This window comes from Mytilus edulis, chromosome 2 (genome assembly GCF_963676685.1).
Source record: "Mytilus edulis chromosome 2, xbMytEdul2.2, whole genome shotgun sequence".
In the NCBI taxonomy this organism is placed as follows: Eukaryota; Metazoa; Mollusca; class Bivalvia; order Mytilida; family Mytilidae; genus Mytilus; species Mytilus edulis.
Window position 1 is genome coordinate 42,875,425 of NC_092345.1, and position 16,219 is coordinate 42,891,643.

Consider the following 16,219-nt stretch of genomic DNA (forward strand, 5'->3'; position numbering starts at 1 on the left):
AATATCTATATATTTGTGTATAGTCACCCGACTTTTCCTTACATAAAATATTAATTGTTTACCAGTTCTGGTACTATATGAAGTTGTAAAATATATACTGATATTAAATTGTAATGAGAGGGAAGGGGGTCGTAAATTTGAAAGATTTATTTCCGGGGGCACAAGTCCTTTAGCTACTTTATTTTAATCGTATATAATTTTACTAGAACAAATTTTCTGATAAGCAGGACAATAAAGGACCATTTCATCTTAATTTGGTTCTAATTGGCTAAGAAATTTCAACGAAGTAGACAAGAATATAAAATTTAGGTATTGAACTATATGGACAATGGTTTCTAAAAAAATCATGAACATAATACATGCAACTCATACGGTCGCTTAATGACTGGTGTTTATTTCAGAAACCAGTTATGTATGATCAGTGGCGGATCCAGGGAACCCCCCCTTTTTTTTTGGCCGATCAATGCATTTGAATGGGAGCATATAGTTGGAACCCCCCCTTTACTCTGTGTTGGGAACCCCCCTTTTTAAAATGGCTGGATCCGCCACTGATGATTATTGTATTTTTTGCTCGTCTTCCTGTTATTTGATCCTTGTTCGATTTTTGATGCTAGTTGTGTCGTGGAAATTGTGTTATAAACCAAAAAGTCTGTGTTGTTTTACGTCTTAGTTATGTTCCATTGAAATGTGCCACAGAATATCATAAAAATGAAAGAAATTCGGACCGTGAAATTCGGACGGAACATAGGAAAGAGTGGCATCAAACAATTTTTTTACCAACAGCTTTTGTCTTACATTTGGTAAATTTTTTATATCAAAATCTTTTTGTTTAGAATTGTTTTTGTGGAACAGCAACAGAGTTTTAAGCCAACTTTAAAAAAATGTATACCATTTTCCTATTGTTTGAACTATAATTTTTCTATTTGCTAAGAACTAAGATAAATTTATTTTTAATATCAACACATCAAAAATATTACAGAAAAGTTATCATAGGAAATAATAGCAAACTACATCTTTTAATGTTCATGAAATAGGTGGAATAACAGATCTTAAAATTCTAATTCAATAGAAAACAAAATAAAATAGGTCAATCCACTTCCTTGTATCTCCTGTTTTGGTGTATGTTTTGCTCATATGTTCGTGTCCACATGTCTAAGAGGCTGATAGCATATCAAACTGTGTACCCAAGGAAGTTTTCGATTTTTCAATCTTACTTAAACAGTTATAAAATTCTTTCTGCAAGGCTAAGAACTTAGGATCGTTTCCGTAACCAAATGCAGATAAATCATTTGTAAGATATGCCATTCCTATGTTATGTATTGGATCACCAAACGCCATCTGTCCACCATACCCGGGATGTCCATATACATCTTCATCCTGAAATGAAACAGTTTCAGGTACTAGTATGTATCAATGTATGTATAAAGGATGATGTACGTCAATAAGAAATACTCATTGATCCTACCAATGGATATACAAGGGATTGCAATGTCTGACTAACATTCAGGAACTATGTATTTGTAGCGATGACAAACATGGAGATTGTATTGTTGTGTTATATAAAACATGAATGAAATAATTTCATTCGTCCAATAATAAATTAGAGAATGGAAATGGGGAGGGAATGTGTCGAAGAGACAACAATTCGACTAAAGAGCAGAAATCAGCCACCAATAAGTCGTGCTGTTGATGTTATGTCATAGAAATGAAAGGACTAATCTGTATTACTAGAAAGACAAACCATAATACTTTTGGCAGCTTATGAATACACAACCTTTGATAACAGAAGGGATTTTCCAGAGTTTCGTGTAATTCTACTTCAATGTGTGTTGAAAAATAAACACCTGTTTAATAAGAACGTGAAACATATTTAAAAACAGATGTCTGAATGCAAGAATTAAAAATTATAAGATCCTTTTGATCAGGGATTGTTTGTGTCTTCTCTCAATCTTTTATTTTTTTTCTATCGAAAGATCTATCATATTGCATCTGATTTTTACATTTTTTTCTTTTGTTAGCTATAAATCATTGTAAATACGTAGGCTCTAGTACTATATACGTTTATTACTTAAAGTTAGCGTTATCAGTACAACTGTATTTGTATATATAGTAAAAAGATTAATTGCAGATTAAATGCTTATATGTGCGAGTAATGCGATTAAATGTAACAACGAGATATTTAAAATATGTATTAATAGAATAAAAAATGAACACACCACTTTATAAATGTAATACTTCCAAAGAGCTTTTATGAATTTACCTGCATGAGGAACGCTCAATGCCGAATATTTGAAAACTAACCATGAATCGAAACAGTTGAAGAGCTACATGACAAAAAGGGCAAACAAATAATAGTCAATATTTAATGGAGATGTGGTATAATGGCCAATGAGACAACTCTTCACAAGAGACAAAATGATGTAGAAATTAACAAATATAGGTCACCATACGGCCTTCAACAACATGCAAAGTCTATACAGCTATAAAAAATGTATTAAACATTCAAACGAGAAAGAAACGGCCTAACTATGTCCTAAAAATGAATTAAAAGCAAATTTATAACACAGCAACAAAGGACAACCACTGTATTACAGGCTCCTGACTTAGGACATACACATACATACAGACTGAGAATATGGCGGGGTTAATAGATATAGGAAGATGTGGTGTGAGTGCCAATGAGACAACTCTCCATCCAAATAACAATTTTAAAAAAAAGTAAACCATCATAGGTCAATGTACGGCCTTCAACACGGAGCCTTGGCTCACTCCGAACAACAAGCTATAAAGGGCCCCAAAATTACTAGTGTAAAACCATTCAAACTGGAAAACCAACGGTCTAATCTATTTAAAATAAAATAAAACGAGAAACGAGAAACACGTATAAATTACATAAACAAACGACAACTACTGTACATCAGATTCCTGACTTAGGACAGGTGCAAACATTTGCAGCGGGATTCAACGTTTTAATGGATCCAAACCTTCTCCCTTTTTCTGAAACAATACCATAACATCACAACATGGAAAAACACACAATAAATTATCAATTGGCAGGCCTAACTCAATAAAAAAATGTACATTAATACACTTTAAACGAATAAATTCGATCTGCGATATCTGAATGCAAATGCACAGTTAATAAAATATTAGGGACAAACATTCAAGGCCAAAAAGCAAACAAACAAGTCCAAACAAAGCCATGTCAAGACACCACTGCGAAATATTTAACCCTTCGAAAATATTCACTTTAGAAAAAAAACCTGGTTTTAAAAAAATACAGGTAAATCTTGAAGTTTATACAAATGTAGTAAGAAGAAGTGATATACCAAATACTCAAAGCTGGTACATAGAAAAGATCCATATAAATATAAAATAACAAAAAAGCATTATAAACATTATCAACAGGTCGAATTAAAAATACGATTTGAGAGTACTCGCAGTTACTGACAGCTAGTTAAAAGCCAAAAACAATTAATAATAAAAAAAATCATGCATCAGAGACTAAAATCAACTAAAACACATCCCAGGGATTTAGTAATTTAACGTTACGAACAGTCAGAGAAGACATGACTTGTGCATATGCCAAAAATAAATGTATCGACAGGTAGTAGGATAGTGAGGAGCGACTTCTATAGAGATAAAAATTAACGTGTCTGTGTCTCTATACATCCCGCATCAAAAGAAGATACAATTTAGTTATGTTTTAATTTGCTAATGACAAAATCGATATTAGTGCCAAAGATGTAAACTATATTCAGAGATCTAATTACAATATTGGTACGATAATCCTTACTTATAAGTTTGTTTAAGGGTTCGATGAGTTTCCACGGATCACATAGTGATTTCCTCGCTTTAAGTACAATATTACCATAAAATTTAGGATGTGAAATACCATTTTAATAAGTTTTCTACAGGTATTATAGTCAAATTTACTAATCAAATCTTTGTATCTATGAAATAATTTATTATATGTAAGCGGGATCCCAATCCTTCCTTAACATGGTACAGTGTTGTACATTGTAACAGTACAACAAAAACTAGTACAACAAAACTATCAAACTTTTCCTGAAGAAGTTGAAATCTTTGATTCTGTATAATTTCAAGGATTTCCTGGAATTTAGAAAGGTTTATACGATTTATACCAGCTTTGTTAGGATGATGGAAAGTTTCCATGTGTTATTAATAATCTCTGCAGTCCGAACAACAATTTTTTTCATCAGATGCTCCATTGGGTATAGTGATATACCAAAACAAAAATAATCAATTAATCAACGAATAGCGAAACTGTCAATCATATGTAACACAGATACGTACCATTGGATTTTTCGAGTAATATAGACCTCTTCCCATTTTTATTTTTCCTCCATAGTTCAAACTTTCGCCTATCATTTTCGGATCTGTTAATGATTTTATTGTTTCTTGTGACAAAAACTGTTTATTTCCAAGTTTTCCTCCATTAGCTAAAATTCCATACAGTTTTGCCATACCTCGAGCAGTTCCATGCCCACTTACAGATGAAATAGCGATTTCTCTCATGTAAGGATCATTTGTTATCTGAAAAGTAATGCAGAATTATTTAACATATAAAAACAAATGAAGAATGCGTCCATGGGACACATGTGATGTCTATGATTGCCTATAACAATTAAAGGGACATAAGTCGAGAACAATTAAAGGCAAATTAAAACTAGAGAACGAAAACTAATTTTGGGACGTACGTACGTAGGGACAAGTGCAGTATTTCAAATTCCCTCCGCTGCGGCGGTTAATAAAAATGTTCTTCATTTTTGGTTAAATAAGTACTAAATTCGCAAGTTTACGAGGTGACTGATTGAAGAAGATACACTCAATGTATGTCAATTGAAAGTATGTTTCCAAATGTTTATCATTCTCATTATATTTTGATAAACTGAAAACATCTATATGTTCATATTATATAAAGTGTTAGTCACTTACCTGGCTAGTAACTGCATTTGATGCCTTACTCAGTAAATTGTTTGGATTTAAAAGTAATTTAATTACAAGCATCCACATCGATGGTGTTTTAATGGCATTTCTTAAAAATTCATTGATTCCAAAAGGCTCAAACCGTGCTCCTCTGTAAGACAAATTCTTCGGAAGTCCAATTCGAAAATCTATGTCTGAAAATGTATTGATAGTTACAAAAATGAAGGTACATGTAGATGGTCATTCTTAATTGTCATTTTACTTTCGCAGATGGGTATTTCGACAAATAATGTATCTTCGGTTATGACGACGCCACAATATTTGTTCATTATTAACGTTAAATACGAATGTAGAAGAACTGGTATAACAAAAAATAAACGAGCTCACCGAAAGTCTCAAACTACTATTTAATTCGAGGAAAAACGATTATTTTCTAAAGTAACCAATATTTAAAATTAGATGCACAACCCTTTAAAGCTTTCAACTTTGTCATCTCTGTCTCCTATAAGTCTCGTCTTCATGGAATTCAAAACTTTTCTTTCACTGACTATTGTAATCATAGGCAGATCTGGGGGGGGGGGGGGGGGGCTCAGACCCCCCTTTCGTGGGAAAAATTTGGTTAATTATATAGGGAATCACTGAAGCATTACTGGAGCGGCCCCCCTTAGGTGGGTCTCATTAGGGTCTAAGCATGACGCGGGATTGCCGATTTTTTGTAAGCGTGACACGCGAATTTCTGAATGTCAAATTATTGTGCCGTGAAAATAGGAAATGAAGTGGGGAAATTACAAAAAAATGAGAATTGCTTACGTACAAAGTGTAAGCGGGATACGGGAATCTGACAAAACAGTAAGCGGGATACGGGAATCTGACAAAACAGTAAGCGGGATACGGGAATCTGACAAAACAGTAAGCGGGATCCGGGATCAGACCCCCTCCCCAAGGTCTGTCAGCGGGCCCCCTTATAAAAAGTTATGAATCAGCCACTGGTAATGGTTTTTGTTTAAAAGTCCTATCTTCCTATCAACCAAGCAAAATCAAAGGTTATCAAACAACGTTTGCCTTGCGACTGCAGATGCTTATCAATCTAATTAAAAACCGATCTCTCATCGCTCCCGTTTTCTGATATATCGCTTGGGAGGGAGCGACATATCAGAAAACGGGAGCGATGAGAATTTTTAATTAGATTGGATGCTTATTTAACTCGAATAATTCAAGCCCTTTCCGTGTCCGATTTTCTCCCACACGAGGGCTTGAACTCCTTGTGATCATTGACCGCGTCGCCTGCTCTCTGTGAGAGAGAGCCAATCAGCGGCGATCAGGATATGAGTCTGCGCAACTCTCTTGAAATTGTCTTACCAAACACGTCTGTTCAATTAACACAAATCCGATAATAATTAATTAACATCAATTAACATCAGTTTACATCATTTATCATCAATTAACATCCGGAACTCCTCCTTCTTTAGCTGTCAATTTAAATCAAAATTCCCATATTGCAAAGCGGTGTGAATTTTCCGGTTGACGGTCTTGATCGAGGAAGACGTTCAGGCGTTAATGTAGCCTTCGTAGATCAGCGGAATATAACGACTGAATTATTCGGGTTAATGCTTATTCAATCAAGGCCATTTGTTTTTGGTTGTCATAAATTATACAAGAAATTTCGATTTCATATAAATCTCTATTTTTTATGATTCAGTAAAACATCTAACTTAAACACTAAATGATTTCAATAAGACGCGTTTCTGGAATATCAAATGACAATCTTTTAAGCAGAATGTTTTGTTTAAAATGCTGTTAAAAATTTTGAATGTATTTCTCTCGTGCATAGCTCTGATTCCTTGTATAAGTTTGACTTTCCTTTTTGGAGGAGCATTTTTTCGGTTTATCAGATCATCGACGTTATTGTAAGGTTTTAGTCCATCAAACATTCATCACTGCGAAATGCACATCCGGTGTAGTAATATTGGAACCGTCAATGTTATAACGTGTATGCATCGATAACAACGTAAGATACCAATTTCCATGTGCAGGACAAATATATCGTTGAAAAACACGTTTTCATGTGTGCTGAGTATCGAAATGTTTACACCATTGCGACCATGTCTGCTATCTCAATATAAACAAATTAAAGAACCTTCACATACTCTACCCTCCCACATTGTCACTGGGCAAACGACATATCATCAGATTTCTAAGTTCAAAAATTCATAATGTAAACTGGGTAAACTGATAGAAATTTCTTGTGAGTATGCCCATGTACGTTTTATGTCCAAATAATCTACAAAGTTTGAAGAAACTGTCGTGTAGATTCAGAGGAGTTGCAATGACAAACTGTTACATAGGCCAATATTCTATGTTCAAAGGGCATTACTCCGAGACAAAAAAAAAATAATCGTAGCTAATAATTACTGTGTTATTTGTCTTTTGCAAAGAGTTGTCCAATTGGCAATCTACCACATGTTCCTTTTTTATATATAAAAGGAGCAATAACACCCAAGTTCCGTTTTTTTTTTTAATTTGATCAATGTGGTAACTTCCTTTGGATTTTCTTACCAAATGGTTGAGCTATTTCTTCCTCAAACAACTGATCTATTCGTCGATGTTTTGGATCTGCATTTGTCAATAAACGATCTACATAAGCACCAAAAGTCAAAGCGTGATATGCTGTAGCAGTACCTACAATATGAAAAAATATTTAACGAGCTATGTAAGAGATTATTAATTTAGCTAATTTAGCATTTGAGATATAAATATTTTACAAAAACAATTAAATTATTATGAATACAGAATTCAATACACTGTGGATTCGTTAATATTCGTTGGGTACCAATTTAAATGGGTTTCGTGGCTACAGGTGAACCACGAATTCAATTTTTTTATAAGCTTTGTATGCAGAAATTGGCAAAACCACAAAATCAAATATCATCAAAAATGCAAGTTTTCCCTAATCCACGAAAATTGGTACCCACGAAAATAAATGAATCCACAGTACATATCTCAGAAATATATAGTTCCAAAAACTTGCCAAAGCAAAATCGATGGAATTGTACTTTTTTTTTTAATACATTTTACAAAAACGAATTGATTGTTTAAACAAATCATGAAAATTATGCATATACGCTTTTCTAAATCATAGTCCAATCACTGCTCATTCAAACTGTTTGTGATATCTCCGTCATAGTGACAACATGCCGTCCATATGCATACATCACATGCTATAGAGCATTAGGTTTTATGCTTTATATGTTATATAAGTGAATTTAACACTTGATACCAAACAATAAGGATTTGTGTACTTTTGCTTGTTAAAAAAGTTAATTTAACAGATTGTCTTAAAAATTGACATTTCCTATGCGACCCCTTAAAGTGTGAATTAAACACCAAAACTGCGCTGTTTGATGTTTGAGTGTTTCATAACTTATTTTGGAATAATTACATTGCATGTATGTTTCATTTAAATTCTCGAATTTGATTGACTAAAAATAATCATGAGCCATACCGATATCTAATTGTATTTCCCACTATTTATGACGGCACTGCTATCTATGACAATGCTAAAGAATACATAGAAAAAAAATCGAAAAGTTTGATAAAAAAAAGTAGCATAAAATGTAATATAAGAATTGCATGTCTCTGTTTATAATTTCATATGGTTGTAAAAGCCTTGATCGTGCGTTCATTTTTTTTTTTTTTTAGAAAAATACGCTTCCACGCTTCAAACAAAATGTGCTTCGGTCTTTTGCACCCTCATAAAATATCAAAAGAATGTTGGTTGATCGTGAGCGTGTTTTTGTTTTTCCGAACGTAGCTCACCTGGTGGCCATTTTGGCGGTTCTTTCTCCAAAACCTTTTCAACCTTCATTGGATTATGATGCAACTCCAGCATACTGAAAGGTTTGTTCAGGTAAGCAAGGCCTGCCTACATTGAAAATTTATATTATAGGTTTGTTTTTTGAGAGATAATAGTGTAGTTTAGTAATTAAACCCAGACGAACGTTATATAGCTATCTTTTGTTTCTCGTATATAGCAGAAACAAAGGCTAAATTGCATATCATGCTGAAATTTACGTTCGATGTGCAAACAAAAGTATATGTGGATCCAATATGTCGCATATATAACGACTTAAAATCGAAGCTTTCATTCATGGATGTACTTGGCAGTACCTATATAGTTGATAAATTATAATTTGACTGTATCTGCATGCGCTTTGGGAACTCCTTTTAAATTAAAAGAAATAATAAGTTAAAGTAAAATTTCTTTGCTTATTTAGTATCTTAACTATTTTCCTTCTTTTTAACGTATTCTTGCAAATATCTATTCGATTTAACAATAACAGTATTTTAACCAACGCTCCTCTATCATTATTTTCGTTAAAAAAAACCCACTGTTACTAGTATTTGTTTAATAATTTGTAAAATAGAAACAGTAAAGCTTGAAATAGTAGATTCAAAGCGTGACATCAAAATCGTTTAAAATGACCTATTATATAACTACATGTATTTGATGAGAGCGTTCATTTCCTAAGCTCATTGAAATAAGTCTATCGTGGTTACATTTAAGGACAATATTATTACTTGAAACAATATTTTGACAAAAAAGTTCATTAGTTAGAACATCCTTAGCATTTCGAAAAATTGAAAGTTTTATAAACAGTTAATTTATGATTATGAATTTATGACCATATCCATGATAACTCATTTTAACAAAGACTACTTGGTTACCCCTTAGAAAATTAGCAGACAATAGCAAACAAGATTTAACTATACGTACCGCATGATGAAGCAACATTTCTACTGTGACATTTTCTTTCCCGTTGCAACCAAATCCAGGCCAATAGTGGGACACGAGTTTATTATAGTCTAGTAATTTCCTGTAAATATAGACTTATTGTAAATTGCAATGACAAAGCATACAGCTGATTTTTTTATTCATTTGAAAATAATGGTAACAAAGTAATAGTTATATCAGGTGCTATCATCTTTAATTTGTGTGTTGGTGGGTTGTTTGTGACATATGAAAAGTATCAACTGTTCTCTTGATTGTGTGGTTTGAGACTTGATGAGAGCTTGCGTAACCAATATTTAACATCATGTTTTTTTAAGAACCCCCAGAAAAAAGAAAAGAGAAAAAAAAACATTAAAAAATAATAATTCAAATTAACAGTGATGATATAATGATTACTATGATTAACAACATAATTATGATTAAGTCTCACTCACTGATCTACCATTTTTGCTGCTAAAATAGATACCATTCCTTTTGTAGTTGAAAATGTTATTGTTAAAGTGTCGTTCCTCCATTCTTGCAGATCGTATTGCCTATCTGCGTACCCTCCCCATAGATCAACTACGAGGCGCCCTTTATAGTAAACGGCAAATGTTCCTCCTATTTCCTGCCCACTTTCAACCTGGGATCTGAAAGGAAACTTGAATTTTGAGTTTAATTGATTCTTCTGTCTGTCCGCATGTTCCTCACAAATGATTATGAACACAAATTTCCTACATTTTACAAAGAAATTCTATAAAAATTGGCACATTTATTTTAAACATTAAGCGTTACTGTTTAACTTTTACTTTTTAATCTTTTTTGACTGATGTTCCTTAACATCATTCCTACAATTGGTAAAGCCTATCAACTGTAAATCTGAGATTATGCTCCATAAAAATCCAATGCTTCTCCGAAACTTAAGCAACACATTATTGATACAACACACATGTCCAATTACACATGATTGTAACATAATACGGCATTTTTCCTTTGAAGTTTTTACGTGATAATCTGCTTAATAGTTTGGTTTCTGAAAAACCATGGTTTAATATAAAGATTTATATGTTATTCCATTAAAAAAAATCATGACGTACTTTGTTCTTGCAACTTCATGTAGATAGGCGGAGCTTAGACTATCATGGTTTAATCTGAAATTTTTCATGTTAAACCATGACTTAAACCCGCCTCTTTGTTACGACTCCATGTGACTGACAGTTAAATGAATGCACGACACAAGTATTTCTGAATGAATCGGCTGCTTTTCGAAAAAATGACTGGATCGATTTGGATAAAAAAATCACCCGTCAACTTTTGAATGATGTTACAAAACATATACACCACGCCTTACTCATTAACATATTTAAACTAACTCATCCTGCGGATTCGTCGTAAATATGTTAAAGGGGCACTAGCTGTCAAATTCATTGTAACCGATTTGACTCAAATTCTCATATTTGGTTTATAACAATGTAAAACATTTATTCAAACTATCAAAAGTCTAAAATAAACAGTTTACAGAGCATGGGGTAGATAATATATAGGTTCGTTTCGTGTGTATTTTAGTCTAGACGCCATCTAATTAACTATCGATTTGACCTCAGATGACCATATAAGCGATGTAAACAAAAATAAAAATACGAATAGTTTAAACCAACACGTGCAATTGCATTTTTATAGGTCTGTTTGATTTTATTTTATAGATTAAAAATAGATGTTTCTCATTGTTTTTAACCATATAAGAATGATTTTATGTGCATCGAATTAGTAATCAAATGATTTACCGTAGTTTCACTTTCATTGTTGACATTCTTTTTCTTTAAATAACCAGTACACGTACAATGCATGCGTTGTCAATCTCTAGCTAGGGGTTAACTTGAAGTTCACATGAATACCGATTAGAATGATGATGACGTTTTCACTTGCAAGTGAATCAGTCAAAAATTATGTTTAATCGCTTATTTCAACAAAATTAAAGGAAATTGATTGCTAAAAGCAAATTATTATTTCATTATTCCAATTTGATTAATGATTGATCTAAAAAAAAATCATACTTTATTTTTTTATATATATCGTAGCTAGTGCCCCTTTAAATCGTGAACAGCGTGGTATATATAAACCAGACACAAGTTGTTTCCTTTTTCCTTTTTCCTTTTTCGATATTCAAATTTTGAAAAATAAATAAGTCCAAACTGAAACACAAAATTTTTTTTCCCTCAAAAGTTTTTTTCCTCAATATTTTTTTTCCTCAAAACTTTTTTTTCATATATATAATACATAGTCAATAAGTCATTTCAATCGTTTCTAAAAACAGCTGTCTTCGTTTTATATAAGCAATTATCTTACAGCATGGTAAGGAGAAATTTCGCAAAGGGTTAAAATTTGTCCATAGGTTTTGATGTTTCAAATTGTCTTATTTTAGCCAAAGTACTACAAATTTCATACATTATAAATGATAAAGTAATGACCAACTTCGTCATTTAGAATTAAATTCAAAACAGTGTGGCTGTGGCCATTGATTGACACATTAAATTCATCCATTGACTGGGACAATTTAGGTGAACGTTTGTATGTAACAACCACTGCTCACTATGTACTTTTTAAAGACACTTATACTATGGGGTCACCAAAGGTTCTCGACACCTTAATAAAGTAATTCGAAAAATTAATCAGAAATAACACGATGTTTTGATTTATATCAATTATATAAATCAAAACATAAAGGTTATTCCTGATTAATTTTTCGAATTATTTTATAATTAAAGGCGTTAAGAAACCTTTGGTGATGCCGCAGTTTAAATGTCTATCGTAGGTACGTCGTGAACAGTGGTCGTTACAGACAAACGTTCACGTAAATTGTACCAGTCAATGGATGAATTTAATGTGTCAATCAATGGCCACAGCCACACTGTTTTGAATTTCATTCTGTTTGTGTTTGAACGTCAATTTTGGTCAAATTTTCAATAAACGTCATATATTAATGTGATTCTACGGAAGCTGATAAGGGCCATTAAAAAAAAAATTATGTAATTACGACATATTTTTTTTGAATGGCCCTTATCGCTTCTGTATGATTCAAATCAGATATATTTGATACTCATCATGATAAACTGAAATATCTGATAAGAAAGATTTTCTAACAAACCTCCTCTTACATGGATAACCATAATAAAATATGAAAAAACAGAACAAGATACATATTTAGGTACAATTTCCTTATTTGTCAAATATCTAAATCAAAATAGTAAATCGAATAAAATATGCATTTGAAAATGTTTTTAAAAAATAGCGACATACCTGAATAACTCAGCAACTGGACGGAACTCTGGTAAAAATATTCCTTCATATGCAGGAGGCAAGTGTGTGTGATGAAATTGAAAATAATATAAAGATATTGCTATAAATGCTACAATATACGCCGAGGGTGACATCCTTATTCAAGAGATCGGGGTCAGGAAATAGTACTTTACGTGATATTAAACATTTATCGTTTAATATTTGCATAGATTATTTGAAAAGTAAACAATCTAGTATCACTCCCGAACGTCGAGGTTCAGAGTTAAAAGGCAAATATAATATTTTAAAAGTATATCAACTCCATTTATGCATTCACTTATAATATATAGGTAAAATTTAAAAAAAAAACTATTCTGCAGGCGCTGTAAGAAAGAAAAAAAGTGGTATTCATATAAAGCAAATTATTTCCTATGCGTCTAAGGTAATCTATTCCTGGGGTATAAAACCTTTTTTTTTCCATAATTTCTGATCTACTCATTTATAACCTATTTTGATTATTGCAATTTTTGGTTTGTAGGTAAGAATATTTGACACAGTAGATAACACTTGTATATAATGTTTATGAATTTATTTAACCTTTTTTTCAATTTTGAATCAATATTTACACAACCTTTGATATGAGATTGTCATAATACAAAGTTATTTTTGGTATTTATGCAAACATTTCGCACATCTCGATCGTAATCCTTAAACATTGAAGGTATACTCCCGCTACTTGATGGCTTCTTCTTATTATATATCTTGTTATCCATGTCCGTCATTTCGCCATTATGTCCTCTCGTCTTTCGAAACGTCCTTCTGAAATCACACAGTTTTACGTACTTTTTTGTTATGCCTACATAATAATCTCAAATTTTTCAATATGCTGATATGTCATTTAATGATTCTTTAATCATACTAAGCAGTCAGTCTTTTTTAGTTATATAACTCTTTAACTATTTCGGTTTTAATCATCCTTGACTTTCAAATATTCGGCTCTGAACGTTCCTGTTGAAAGTAAATCCAGAAAAGCGCTACGAACGCATGACATTTATCACGCATTGTTTTCAATTTTTATTGACAATATTTGCCCTTGTTGAACTATTTGTAGATATTGCTTTGCTAATCATTTTGTAAATCATGCCATGCTTTGTTTTTTTCCAATGAAAAGTTTCTCTTTATCTATTGTAGTTTTCAAAATTAGAATAAAAAAACAGTTAAAGCATCATTAGAGGCAATCAGTCTTGTATCAGGTCGACCAGCGGTTTTGTAATTCACAACGAAAAAACTATACACCAAATACCAAAAGACGTAGATGTAAGCTGATACTGGTCATTATACAATATTCAACAATGAGCAAACCAATACTCTACATTAAGATATAAAAGGCAACGACATGGACTATTGTTAAACACAAATGAAACGATAAAACCCATGTCTGATTTAGACTTAGACAATAAGTACCATTAATTTATTACAGACAACAGCGAACGACTACCACTGAATCGCATGTTCCCGACTTGGAACAGGTACTTAAAAGATCTTAAAACAAGAGACTCTCAAGAGCCTGAATCGCTCACCTGTAACTTTTTGGCTCAAATCTGTCATCAATGTTTTTTTTTGCGTTTCAATTATATTAATGAGTGGCTTAAAAATGCCATTTGACGTAGATGTGTTCATTGTATCTGTCATAATTTCTTCAAAAGCAAATAAATGCATTTGACCCATATGTTCCATTTTATCCATATATATAGTGTCTATGTTTCTTGACGTAAAAGGAAATAAAATACAAAATAAATACTGGATTCATTTGAGAAGATTTTTTAAGTTAAATACAAACGACTTGTGTAAAATTGTCATTGAAGGGCATTAACTCCTTAAGGGGTCAATTGATAATTTTGGTCATGTAAACTTTTTTGTAAATCTTACTTTGCTGAACATTATTGCTGTTTACAGTTCATATTTATCTATAATAATATTCAAGATAAATAAATAACAAAAAACGCAAAATTTCCTAATAACCAATTTAGTTACAGCAACTCAACAATGGGTTGTTCGATTCGTCTGAAAATTTCAGGGCCGATAGATCTTGACCAATTAAACAATTCCACCCCATGTCAGATTTGCTCTAAAAGCGTTAGTTTTTTTATATAAGCCAAAAACAACATTTGACCCCTATGTTCTATTTTTAGCCATGACGGCCACATTCGTCGATGGATCAAAACTTTGGATACAATTTATAACTTGACTAGATACCATAAGGAACATACTGTTAAAGTTTGAAGGTATTTGGCCTAGTAGTTTTAGAGGAGAAGAATTTTAAATGTTAGCAAACTTGATGAACAAATTGTGTAAAATTGTCTTTAAAGGGCAATAACTCATTCAGGGGTCAATTGAAAATTTTGGTCAATTAACTTTTTTGTAGATCTGACTTTGATGAACATTATTACTTTTTACAGTTTACATCTATCTATAATAATAACCAAAAACTTCAAAATTTCCTTAAAACTACCAATTTAGTGGCAGCAACCCAACAATGGATTGTTCGATTTGTCTGAAAATTTCAGGGCTGATAGATTTTGGCCAATTGAACAATTTTACCCCACGTCATCGTTGCTTTAATGGCGGCCATGTTTGTCGATTGATCAACACTTAGGATACAAATTATGAACAAGATAACCTTAGAAACATTCAGTTAAAGTTTGAAGGTATTTGGCCCAAAATTTCAGAGGAGAAGATTTTTGAAATAGTTTACGACGACGACGACAGACGACGACGGACGCCAAGTCATGGGCCCCGGTGAGCTAAATAGTGAGCGGTAGTGAGGCCCCTCATGGGGGGGGGGGGGGTCCTAGTAATCACATAATCACCATTTTTTTCCAATATAATCACATAATCATTAAATATTTGCTTATCTTTAGTAATCAAATAATCATAAACTAAAAATACAGTCCTAGGTAATCAAATAATCATGAAATATTTGGCTAAATAATCAAATAATCATTAAAAAAACGGCCAAGTAATCACATAATCAAAAACCCCATGAGGGCCCTCGGTAGTGTAGGGAGTAAATATGCGTATTGTTTTTCGTTTGTTTTTCTACATTGACTAGAGGTAAAGGGGAGGGTTGAGATAAACATGTTTAACCCGGTGCATTTTTTGCTCTTGTCCCAAGTCAGGAGCCTCTGGCCTTTGTTAGTCTTGTATGATTTTTAATTTTAGTTT

General features: G+C 32.4%; 1 protein-coding gene across 1 annotated transcript; it reads right to left on the reverse strand.

The window, feature by feature from the left end:
• Window positions 1–997: 997 nt before the first annotated feature.
• Window positions 998–13,181, reverse strand: LOC139512175 (beta-lactamase domain-containing protein 2-like). Its single transcript, XM_071299587.1, has 8 exons — window positions 13,016–13,181; window positions 10,174–10,368; window positions 9,725–9,824; window positions 8,767–8,872; window positions 7,507–7,629; window positions 4,960–5,144; window positions 4,318–4,557; window positions 998–1,377 (listed from the first exon to the last, which is right to left on the reverse strand). Exons 1-8 carry the CDS (start codon window positions 13,147–13,149, stop codon window positions 1,153–1,155), a joined length of 1,308 nt encoding a protein of 435 aa, XP_071155688.1. The 5' UTR covers window positions 13,150–13,181; the 3' UTR covers window positions 998–1,152.
• Window positions 13,182–16,219: the final 3,038 nt, after the last annotated feature.